Raw genomic sequence first — 12241 nt, forward strand, 5'->3', positions numbered from 1 at the left:
AATTCTTTTCAACGATGTCCTCGTCTTTTGAGCCTCGTGTCCGTCGGGACGTCTTCTTCGGTCAAGCTGTCGCTCGGGTTAACATTTCTTATTTGGCTCCATTTTTTTGCAAATGTACCATTTGGCTGCATTGTCGTTGCGTCTAGTCAAGTGAGCCCAGACCTTTCTCTGAGCGCCAGCGGCTCCGTCGTCATCAGAGGGCGGGGAAATCACGTGATTACCGATAGCGGGACAGTTTGTCCTGGAGCTTATCGGTGCTCCGGTACTGACCCAATTATGTACCGGTGCTCGGTACCCATCCCTACTTTTGACCCATCTTTAATTTATTACCTCCTGGTCTGATTATATATAAACACTCAGCAATTACTATATTAGGAAAACAGTAGTATGTTACGTACAGTAGTATGGTTTTTTTTGAGTTAGAATTGATCTTTATGTCTGTAATTTGGTATTATTATGCTTATTATTAAATATTTTTCAAGCAATTCTGTGTTATGGTTAAAGACAAAATATCACATTTATCCTTTCACAAGTACATTCAGGAGGTTTTCTACCAGTTTGACTTGGTCTGGTGTGGCCAGTAACTTACGGTTATTACATGTAAGTTATTGTGAGATATTGCTCTGTAATAGACATGGTTATAGCCAGTTTACAATTTGTTCAAGAAGTAAAAAATACATTCCTCCCAAAGTTGTCATATGAGTGCAACAGCAAATAAAATTGTGTTACTTTTAATCAGAACTTTTAGCTCGGGAGTTGCAGCTCATTTCCTTGGTTTAGGGATCACAGCTGACTGAGCGACTGGGAGCCGGTTTCTCTGGTTTTCCCCTCCGTGGTTCCAGTGGGCTCTGCTTGGGGCAGGTGAAGCACTTTGCGGCAGATGTTCTTGAAGGCAGGGGTGGAGAAGTAGTAGACCACAGGATCTAACACACTGTTGAGATTGGTCAGGCTGATGGAGATGTAAAATCCAGAGTTCAGGTCCTCCATAGCAGGACAGATTTCAGATTCGGATAGGGTGCCTCTTGAGGTCTTGAACCAAATCAGCAGCAGCACGATGTTGCTTGGGAGGAAGCAAGTGATGAAGACCACCACGACTAGTGTGATGAAGCACAGAGCTTTCTTGATCTTTGCATGCTGGGCCAGCTTTCTCTCTCTCAGGTGGCTAATAATGTTGAATGTGCAGTAGAGAATCACAAACAAAGGAAAGTAGAAGGAAAAGAGAAACTCAATCTTGTGCCAATTCAGATTATGGTTGGGCTCAGTGTCAATCCTGAAGCTTTCACAGTGGGTCATGTCATGTTTTAAAGTGAAGATATGAGCAGTCATTGAAATGGTGACTAACCATATTGCAAGTGCTCCAAACATGGCTTTAGAGACACTTATAGAGTTGATGGGATGATGTGGATGCACAACACGCATGTATCTATCAACAGCGATGGCCATCAAGAAGAACGTACTCCCAGTGCGATTCATTGCCAGCATGAAGAGACAGATATTGCAGACACCGGCTCCAAACGTCCAGCTGAGCCCGGACATGTAGTAGCTGGCACGGAAAGGCAAAGTCAAGATGAGCAGAAAATCAGCCGCTGCCAGGTTGAAGAGTATCACCGTGCTGCTCTTCCATGGCTTCAGGTGGATCAGGAAGACCCAGAGAGCAAAACCATTGCCAATGATTCCCAAAACAATCTCCGTCACCAGCAGTGGAGGGAGTACACTGATCAGCAGAGTTCCATTAAAATGGCACAGCATCTTGAGTTATGTGAACCAAACTCTCCTCTCAAAATCATGTACTCTTACATCAAAACCAAATTCTCCACTCAAAACCATGTACTCTTACATCAAAGCCAAACTCCTCTCAAAACCATGTACTCTTACATCAAAACCAAACTCCTCTCAAAACCATGTACTCTTACATCAAAACCAAACTCTCCAATCAAAACCATGTACTCTTACATCAAAGCCAAACTCCTCTCAAAACCATGTACTCTTACATCAAAGCCAAACTCCTCTCAAAACCATGTACTCTTACATCAAAACCAAACTCTCCAATCAAAACCATGTACTCTTACATCAAAACCAAACTCCTCTCAAAACCATGTACTCTTACATCAAAACCAAACTCTCCAATCAAAACCATGTACTCTTACATCAAAGCCAAACTCCTCTCAAAACCATGTACTCTTACATCAAAGCCAAACTCCTCTCAAAACCATGTACTCTTACATCAAAGCCAAACTCTCCTCTCAAAACCATGTACTCTTACATCAAAGCCAAACTCCTCTCAAAACCATGTACTCTTACATCAAAACCAAACTCCTCTCAAAACCATGTACTCTTACATCAAAACCAAACTCTCCAATCAAAACCATGTACTCTTACATCAAAACCAAACTCTCCTCTCAAAACCATGTACTCTTACATCAAAACCAAACTCTCCTCTCAAAACCATGTACTCTTACATCAAAACCAAACTCTCCAATCAAAACCATGTACTCTTACATCAAAGCCAAACTCCTCTCAAAACCATGTACTCTCACATCAAAACCAAACTCTCCAATCAAAACCATGTACTCTTACATCAAAACCAAACTCCTCTCAAAACCATGTACTCTTACATCAAAACCAAACTCTCCAATCAAAACCATGTACTCTTACATCAAAACCAAACTCCTCTCAAAACCATGTACTCTTACATCAAAACCAAACTCTCCAATCAAAACCATGTACTCTTACATCAAAGCCAAACTCCTCTCAAAACCATGTACTCTTACATCAAAGCCAAACTCCTCTCAAAACCATGTACTCTTACATCAAAGCCAAACTCCTCTCAAAACCATGTACTCTTACATCAAAACCAAACTCTCCAATCAAAACCATGTACTCTTACATCAAAGCCAAACTCCTCTCAAAACCATGTACTCTTACATCAAAACCAAACTCTCCTCTCAAAACCATGTACTCTTACATCAAAACCAAACTCTCCAATCAAAACCATGTACTCTTACATCAAAGCCAAACTCCTCTCAAAACCATGTACTCTCACATCAAAACCAAACTCCTCTCAAAACCATGTACTCTTACATCAAAACCAAACTCTCCAATCAAAACCATGTACTCTTACATCAAAGCCAAACTCCTCTCAAAACCATGTACTCTTACATCAAAGCCAAACTCCTCTCAAAACCATGTACTCTTACATCAAAGCCAAACTCCTCTCAAAACCATGTACTCTTACATCAAAACCAAACTCTCCAATCAAAACCATGTACTCTTACATCAAAACCAAACTCCTCTCAAAACCATGTACTCTTACATCAAAACCAAACTCTCCAATCAAAACCATGTACTCTTACATCAAAGCCAAACTCCTCTCAAAACCATGTACTCTTACATCAAAACCAAACTCTCCAATCAAAACCATGTACTCTTACATCAAAACCAAACTCTCCTCTCAAAACCATGTACTCTTACATCAAAACCAAACTCTCCTCTCAAAACCATGTACTCTTACATCAAAACCAAACTCTCCAATCAAAACCATGTACTCTTACATCAAAGCCAAACTCCTCTCAAAACCATGTACTCTCACATCAAAACCAAACTCTCCAATCAAAACCATGTACTCTTACATCAAAACCAAACTCCTCTCAAAACCATGTACTCTCACATCAAAACCAAACTCTCCAATCAAAACCATGTACTCTTACATCAAAACCAAACTCCTCTCAAAACCATGTACTCTTACATCAAAGCCAAACTCCTCTCAAAACCATGTACTCTTACATCAAAACCAAACTCTCCTCTCAAAACCATGTACTCTTACATCAAAACCAAACTCTCCTCTCAAAACCATGTACTCTTACATCAAAACCAAACTCTCCAATCAAAACCATGTACTCTTACATCAAAGCCAAACTCCTCTCAAAACCATGTACTCTCACATCAAAACCAAACTCTCCAATCAAAACCATGTACTCTTACATCAAAACCAAACTCCTCTCAAAACCATGTACTCTCACATCAAAACCAAACTCTCCAATCAAAACCATGTACTCTTACATCAAAACCAAACTCCTCTCAAAACCATGTACTCTTACATCAAAACCAAACTCCTCTCAAAACCATGTACTCTTACATCAAAACCAAACTCCTCTCAAAACCTTGTACTTGTCATGATTCTGTGTTTTGATTTCCTGTTTTATTGTGAATTAGTTTTGCACTTCCTGTTTCCAGGTCTTTTGTCAGTTCCTCTTTAGTTTCCCTTGTCTCCTGCCCCTGTCATGATTCTGTGTTTTGGTTTCCTGTTTTGTTCTGAAAACCCTTCCGCGTGTTGATTTACTTCCTTTCCTGTGTCTAGTTTCTGGTGTCTTGTTTTTCCTATGTCTCCTGCCCCTGTGATTGTCTGCACCTGTTCCTAATGTGTCTCACCCGTGTTCTATTTGCCCTGGCCTCCTTGTGTGTATTTAGTCTCTGTGCTTCCCTTTGTCTGTGTTGGGTCGTCTGTTGTTTTTCCCCAGCCTGTCCTGAGACGTCTGTTCCTGTTGTCTTCCCCGGTCTGTAACTGTGATTGTCTCCCGGTCTGTCTTTGTGATTTTGTTCCAGTCTGTTCACTGTGATTTTTCCCCTGGCTCCAGTGTTTCAGTTTTCCTTTTTACTACGTAGTGTGGACACCCTTGTTTGGATTTTTGAGTTGTTCATTTTATTATTAAATATCCTTTTTTCGCCACCTCTGCATTTGGGTCCTGCTTCCTGCAAATCGTGACAGTACTCTTACATCAAAACCAAATGTTGCCTTCAGACATAACACAAAAGCCGTCAAATTCACACACTACAAACTGCCATTAAACACTGGTGAGATCAATTCTAAACACTTCCATAAAAACCTGTTATGCAATGAATGACGCCTATGGTTTTACCGCTGAACAACAACTCTACTCTAAATGATGAACACAATATTAAGACACAACCAATATACACATTAAAAACTTTTTTATTCCTTACAGTAATGTACTGTAAAATATAGTATAATCATTTCCTGGCCAACAACAAAAAATATGCTTATACTGTAATAGATAATAACCTTACATAAGAAAAAGAATAGTTTGTACATAAAGTGGAAAATTTAATGCATCTCCTCTCTAAGCAAATTATGTTGTGTAATATCTGAATAAATGCCTTTATCAAAAATTGAGTAGAGGAATTCTTGGGGGGGGGGTCAATCAATGACTTTTGACCCATTTTTAATTTATTACCTCCTGGTCTGTTTATATATAAACAGTCATCAATTACTATATTAGGAAAACAGAAGTACGTTCTCAAAAGCCTCAATTCTTTGTGGTATGGATTCCACAAGATGTTGAAAACATTCCTTTGACATTTTGCCTCATACATTCTGCAGATTAGTCAGCTGCGAATTCAAGCTGGGAGACTCGCGCTCCACCGCATCCCAAAAGAGTTCGATTGGATCTGAAGAGGGAACTCACCTTCGCGTTCATGAATCCAGCTTGATCTGACTTTTGCTTTGCAGGTAAATGAAATGACTGTGAGGCTGACTGAGAAGAGTTTGGTTTTCTATAAACAACCGAGGGAATGTCCCCTAACTCGATAAAACAAAACTTTTTACTTTTATTTTATCTCAGGAAATAGCATATGAATCTGAATGTTAACAAAGGGGAGGGGTATAGGTCTGAATGGTGCTGAGATTGGTGTATGAGTTTGTACAATTTAATGTAGTTTATCAGACCACTTCCTTTTCTACTTTTCATTTCCTATTATCAGAGCTGGACAGTGGTATAGTCTTGATCGATCTTGTTGGAAGTATGAGCTCTACTGAGCACCAGTCCTGTTTTTATTGGACATGCAACATGCAAGGCCATTCTAACATGAATGAAACCCATTTTTTGTGCATATTTTAATCCAATGTACGAATGTAATGTGATATATTGTATTACAGTGGCAGCAGGATGCAAATATTAAAATGTGAATCCTTGTTCTTTATTGTTTATGGTTCTCAATCCTTGTAGGGCCTTCTTTGTATTTAGCGTATGTACAGTGTAAGAGCTGGCATGCATTTCATCCATGTAAAAATCAAATGAAATGATTCAGGAAAACGTGATGATAAAAATCTTTATTACTTGTTCCAACAGGGAAGACATTGCATTGAACAAAGGAGAGAAGCATTTAGAGAGGGTTTTTTTAAAATTAGAAATTATCTTTATGTCTGTAACTTGGTATTATTATGATTATTATTAAATATTTTTCAAGCAATTCTGTGTAACGGTTAAAGACAAAATATCACATTCATCCTTTCACAAGTACATTCAGGAGGTTTTCTACCAGTTTGACTTGGTCTGGTGTGGCCAGTAACTTACGGTTATTACATGTAAGTTATTGTGAGATATTGCTCTGTAACAGACATGGTTATAGCCAGTTTGATACATTTGTACAAGAAGTAAAAAATACATTCCTCCCAAAGTTGTCATGTGAGTGCAACAGCAAATAAAATTGTGTTACTTTTAATCAGAACTTTTAGCTCGGGAGTTGCAGCTCATTTCCTTGATTTTGGGATCACAGCTGACTGAGCGACTGGGAGCCGGTTTCTCTGGTTTTCCCCTCCGTAGTTTCAGTGGGCTCTGCTTGGGGCAGGTGAAGCACTTTGCGGCAGATGTTCTTGAAGGCAGGGGTGGAGAAGTAGTAGACCACAGGATCTAACACACTGTTGAGATAGGTCAGGCTGATGGAGATGTAAAATCCAGAGTTCAGGTCCTCCATAGCAGGACAGATTTCAGATTCGGATAGGGTGCCTCTTGAGGTCTTGAACCAAATCAGCAGCAGCACGATGTTGCTTGGGAGGAAGCAAGTGATGAAGACCACCACGACTAGTGTGATGAAGCACAGAGCTTTCTTGATCTTTGCATGCTGGGCCAGCTTTCTCTCTCTCAGGTGGCTAATAATGTTGAATGTGCAGTAGAGAATCACAAACAAAGGAAAGTAGAAGGAAAAGAGAAACTCAGTCTTGTGCCAATTCAGATTATGGTTGGGCTCAGTGTCAATCCTGAAGCTTTCACAGTTGGTCATTGTGTCATGTTTTAAAATGAAGATATGAGCAGTCATTGAAATGGTGACTAACCATATTGCAAGTGCTCCAAACATGGCTTTAGAGACACTTATAGAGTTGATGGGATGATGTGGATGCACAACACGCATGTATCTATCAACAGCGATGGCCATCAAGAAGAACGTACTCCCAGTGCGATTCATTGCCAGCATGAAGAGACAGATATTGCAGAGAGCACCTCCAAACATCCAGCTGAGCCCGGACATGTAGTAGCTGGCACGGAAAGGCAAAGCCATGATGAGCAGAAAATCAGCCGCTGCCAGGTTAAAGAGTATCACCGTGCTGCTCTTCCATGGCTTCAGGTGGATCAGGAAGACCCAGAGAGCAAAACCATTGCCGAGGATTCCCAAAACAATCTCCGTCACCAGCAGTGGAGGGAGTACACTGATCAGCAGAGTTCCATTAAAATGGCACAGCATCTTGAGTTATGTGCTATCTCGCTGACGGCCGATTTCAAAGTAATAACCGCATGTGGGCTGTGCTGTCTTTAAATAGAAGCTTGTTTGTGGTTTTGGTTGTTGCAGGAAATAGTCTAACAAGGTTCTGCTAATCACAAAGCGTTGACACACTCCTCTCCAAACCATGTACTCTTACATCGTGTACTCTTACATCAAAGGCAAACTCTCCACTCAAAACCATGGACTCTTACATCCTCAAAACCATGTAATAATAATAATAATAATAAATTTCATGTACTCTTACATCAAAACCAAACTCTCCTCTAAAGCCATGTACTCTCAAATTCACACACACTACAAACTGCCATTAAACACTGGTGAGATCAATTCAAGACACTTCCATAAAAACCTGTTATGCAATGAATGACGCCTATGGTTTTACTGCTGAACAACAACTCTTTACTCTAAATGATGAACACAATATAAAGACACAACCAATGTATACATTTTGAACTTTTTTTATTCCTTACAGTGATGTACTGTAAAATACAGTATAATCATTTCCTGGCCAACAACAAAAAAATAAGCTAATACTGTAATGGATACCTTACATAAGTAAAAGAATAGTTTGTACATAAAGTAGGAAATTTTATCCATCTCTGTAAGCAAATTGTGTTGTTGGCTATGACCGTATTCACAATTTTCCTCTCTTGCTCGCTCTCAGTTCTGCAAAAAAAGAAGTACTGATGGGAAATCATCCTATTTACAAACTAAGAGCATACGGTAACTACAAATGACTGTACCTGTATGTGATATGGTACAGTAATTCAACACATTTCAGACAGCATACAGCACAACAGCTACAGTACATGTATTTGCTTTAACAGTGCAGAGTACAGGAATCCAAAGTTACAGTCGAGAGCATGTAACTTAGCTCTTATTCTCTCTGAAGGTTCTTATAACAGTATAGAAGCTACTGTAAAGCTGATAAGATTTGGCTTTACTCTTTGCCCAACCAAGGATATGGTCAACAAGAGTTGCATGAATTTCATCGAAAACAATGTATCTCCTTCTTCCCTCTTCCTCCTCCTCTTGTTCTTCCTTTATGTGGATCCATTGTTCCAAAACTAGTGAACTGCCCCATGGCCCTTATATCTATCTATCCTACGGAAGAGACTTTAAACTCAGAATTCTGACTTTATTCTCAAAATTCTGACTTTATGCTCAGAATTGTGACTTTAAACTCAGAATTCTGACTTTATGCTCAGAATTCTGACTTTATTCTAAGAATTCTGACTTTATGCTCAGAATTGTGACTTTAAACTCAGAATTCTGACTTTATTCTCAAAATTCTGACTTTATGCTCAGAATTGTGACTTTAAACTCAGAATTCTGACTTTATTCTAAGAATTCTGACTTTATTCTCACAATTCTGACTTTATTCTAAGAATTCTGACTTTATTCTCACAATTCTGACTTTATGCTCAGAATTCTGACTTATAACTAAGAACTATGGGCACCTGTAAGGACCAGGACCAACTTCGGCTGAGGGTCCCTTTCCATGCAGGTGGGAGAAACGCAGGGTGGCCGCAGATGTCCATCAGCGATTTTTTGCGTGTTCGGGGGTCCTAGAAGAAGCTATTTCTTTAATGCAAGACCAAAGGGTGAGTGAAAAGGAAATATGTGTTGTTTTGGTAACCGGAGTAGCACGTTTGTTTGCTAATATGGTCGGTAAACATATCGCCCAACCCTATTAGCTAGCTTAACTGCAAACTTCCGGTTAGTGAGCCTGGGGAATCATCACGTCCATGTGGACATAACAGACTACCCCCCGCGTGTAGCTTAGCTTCCGAAGCTACTCCCGTTTGCCAACATAAACAAACGGACATAAACTAATAAGAAAACACACATCATGTGTCCGTACAGATGTGTGGCGCTTATGTACTTTTCTCAACTGCAAACACGTTTAAGATCTTAGAGTCTGAGTAGTGATCTGTAGCGTTTGCTCGGCTGCGGTCACTGCCGCTGCCGGTACTGCTGCTGTCAACTGGGCTCATTTCTTCTTTGTGTAGCCTACTACAGCGTCCGTCACTCATACTTCTCAGCCACTACTGACATCTATCGGTGGAAAATGGTATAGCACTAGTTATTTCAGGAGATTGCAGGGGAGTTTTTCAAATGCTAGAAGTGTGACAGAAATCCATTTTAATATGAGCAAACTATATATAAAAAATACTGTTCATCTGTTTATCTAAATACTTACACAGGCATTTCCCTCCTTACAATCAATTATTCTGTCAATTTGTTGTTCGATCCCAAAACAGATAATTGTTTGGGTGGGTTCAAGTTTTTTTAGAAGGATTTAGCCATTTAGCTGAATTCACCCCAATTTTCTCACGTACGGGAGCTCAGGTCTAAGAGCCATGAATTTCCTACTATGAAAGGGTTAGACTGAAATAAAATAGATAATATCAGGTTTGATTGCAGTATTCAGATACTCATAATAAGTCAGTGAGTCTGTAGTCAAAATGATTAGATAGATTACAGCAGTTTTACTGCTCACAACAATGCCTGCAATGGCAGAATTGGATGACTTGATTAAACTGTACTTCAGACTTTCTTCCAGTAACAAGGAAATACTTGCAATTTTAGCACATAACAATCATATAGTACTAAGTGTTCGAACTTTAAAGAGAATTTGTAAAAGACTTGGCCTGTTCAAAAGGAAGAACCAGTCTAACTTGGACCAAATGCTGGCTTTGGTCCAACATGAGATCATGAGCACTTTGGACACAAACTCATCTCTCGGAAAGCACTGCTGCAGAGACGTAAAGTAGGACAAAGTAGTTGACCTTTTGTTGCGTGATTATTTCATGTATAATTATGTAACTCAGCTTTTTCGAAGAGGAAGATCCATGTGTTGCTGATCTTTCAGTGTGTGAATCATCTTTCATGTCTTTTTCTCAAATGAAACTGCAATTTTGGTGCAGAGGAAAATGCAACATCTTAATGAAGCGGGAATATTTCATTTTGAACTCATTCACATTTTAAACATGTATGGATGACTGACAGAAATTAGTGGATGCAAAAAAGTTTACGGTTATGAGTACATGTGTGTACATACATGGGAACTGTTGTTGGTGCACATGCATGTGTATACGTTTGTGTGCATGTGTGTACAGTAGATGTAGAGGATGGGAAGAGAGATGTAATTATATTACGTTAGTCTGTCTTCCCCTTTGGATGACAGTGTTGGTTAAAGTGAGAAGGGGTTTGGAGATAGAGGGACATGAGATGAGCAAGAGGCCTTAAATCATGTATCCAGTGAACTGTTGTAAACCGACGTGCTTATCATGAATTTGAACATGGGCCGAAAAACAATGTTGTAGTTGTAATATGGTGTCTGGATCTAAATTATTATTTGGAGAATGTTTTGGAAATATAGGGAAAAGAAAGTTTGCAGTGCATTATTTTTTTTTTTCATTTATCATTTACATTCTCAAGTAGTACTCATTATTGTATTTGTACCAGTTATTGTATAGTATTTTTGTAATTGTGTATTGTATAAACAATTTTTTTATTGTATTTTGTAATTCTATTTTATCTTATTCAACTTTAGATTATTTTTCTATTCTTATTTTATTTCTTATCACTTTCCCCCCCTGTGCTGCTGTGTCAAATCAGAATTTCTCCTCTGGGGATCAACAAAGTTACATCTCATCTCATCTCATCTCATGTGCCACATTTTTTTTCCTGTGATAATCAGAGGCTGGAAATGGTTATGAGGAAGCTCCCCCTGAAAATATGTGATCTACTGCTCTCTAATGGATAACATTGTAAAATACAGATTTTTAATATACACCCAGTTGGTAGCTTATTAGGTAAACCTGCTTTAAACTAATGCAGTGCAGCAGTAAATTACTACTGTTGTGAAGGTTATAATGTGCTTGTAGTCCTGTCGAACAGTGCTGTATTATACGGACAGGGTGCAAGAGCAGGCATTAACAGTCACGTAGCTGAAAATCTTTTCACTCCACATTTTGTGACTCATAGATTCAAGAGCCATAGTCTCAGAAGTGGGAGGATGAGTAAGGAAGAGGGGCTGTGGGAGTGAGAATTGCTAAGCATTTGATGAACGAATGTTCTTGTGCAGGACACCCTCATACAAGATGTATAGAGCTTTACAAAGTGACAAAATTATGTAAAAATCCATAGACCTTGCACACCTGACTTGTCAATAATCATCACGTCATCACTCACCATCTTTCCACTCGTCACAGCTGTCACGCTGTAATTTATCTGTGAATGTGACATGGCCTTTGTCAGTTTAGAGGCTTCTCTGTCCCTTTGTTCCCACTCTCCTGTTGTCCCATCAGCCCTTGTGTTTCATTCACCTGCATACCTGGAAACAAAACATAATGGCCACGGCTCCACCCGGCGCTACCAACATGAAATTCGAGTCTTACAACCTTGACAGGGCTTGAAATGTACATGAGAAAGGACTGCATGGAAACAACACTGATAACTTGACGCCTGGTCAACAGCAATTCAAATCAATGAAAACTAATAATACTACAACGTGTGACTGATAACTTTGTACCTTAAATTGTTAAAAATGATTTGTTTTAAGTTTTGGATGAAGCTTTCTAATGCTAAAAGAATGAAGGGAGCAGGGACTGGGACAGACAAACCAGGTTTTTCCACATACCACAGTCATATGGTTTGA

At 39.3% G+C, this 12241-nt stretch overlaps 2 protein-coding genes across 3 annotated transcripts; both read right to left on the reverse strand.

Moving 5' to 3' along the window:
- Nucleotides 1-691: 691 nt before the first annotated feature.
- LOC118314193 (hydroxycarboxylic acid receptor 2-like) lies at nucleotides 692-1910 on the reverse strand. Of its 2 annotated transcripts, XM_035640461.2 has the most exons (2): nucleotides 1343-1910; nucleotides 692-1162 (listed from the first exon to the last, which is right to left on the reverse strand). In XM_035640461.2, the coding sequence occupies exons 1-2, from the start codon at nucleotides 1747-1749 to the stop codon at nucleotides 784-786; spliced, it is 786 nt and encodes a 261-aa protein (XP_035496354.1). In that variant the 5' UTR covers nucleotides 1750-1910; the 3' UTR covers nucleotides 692-783. The 2 variants fall into 2 exon arrangements, with proteins under 2 accessions (XP_035496354.1, XP_035496353.1); XM_035640460.2 differs by having other exon boundaries at nucleotides 692-1910.
- A 4202-nt stretch (nucleotides 1911-6112) lies between these two features.
- On the reverse strand, nucleotides 6113-7738 carry LOC118314559 (hydroxycarboxylic acid receptor 2-like). The gene is made up of 2 exons (XM_035641092.2): nucleotides 7130-7738; nucleotides 6113-6946 (listed from the first exon to the last, which is right to left on the reverse strand). Exons 1-2 carry the CDS (start codon nucleotides 7534-7536, stop codon nucleotides 6568-6570), a joined length of 786 nt encoding a protein of 261 aa, XP_035496985.1. The 5' UTR covers nucleotides 7537-7738; the 3' UTR covers nucleotides 6113-6567.
- Between the last annotated feature and the right edge of the window lie 4503 nt (nucleotides 7739-12241).

This window comes from Scophthalmus maximus, chromosome 19, assembly GCF_022379125.1.
Source record: "Scophthalmus maximus strain ysfricsl-2021 chromosome 19, ASM2237912v1, whole genome shotgun sequence".
NCBI classification, from domain to species: Eukaryota; Metazoa; Chordata; class Actinopteri; order Pleuronectiformes; family Scophthalmidae; genus Scophthalmus; species Scophthalmus maximus.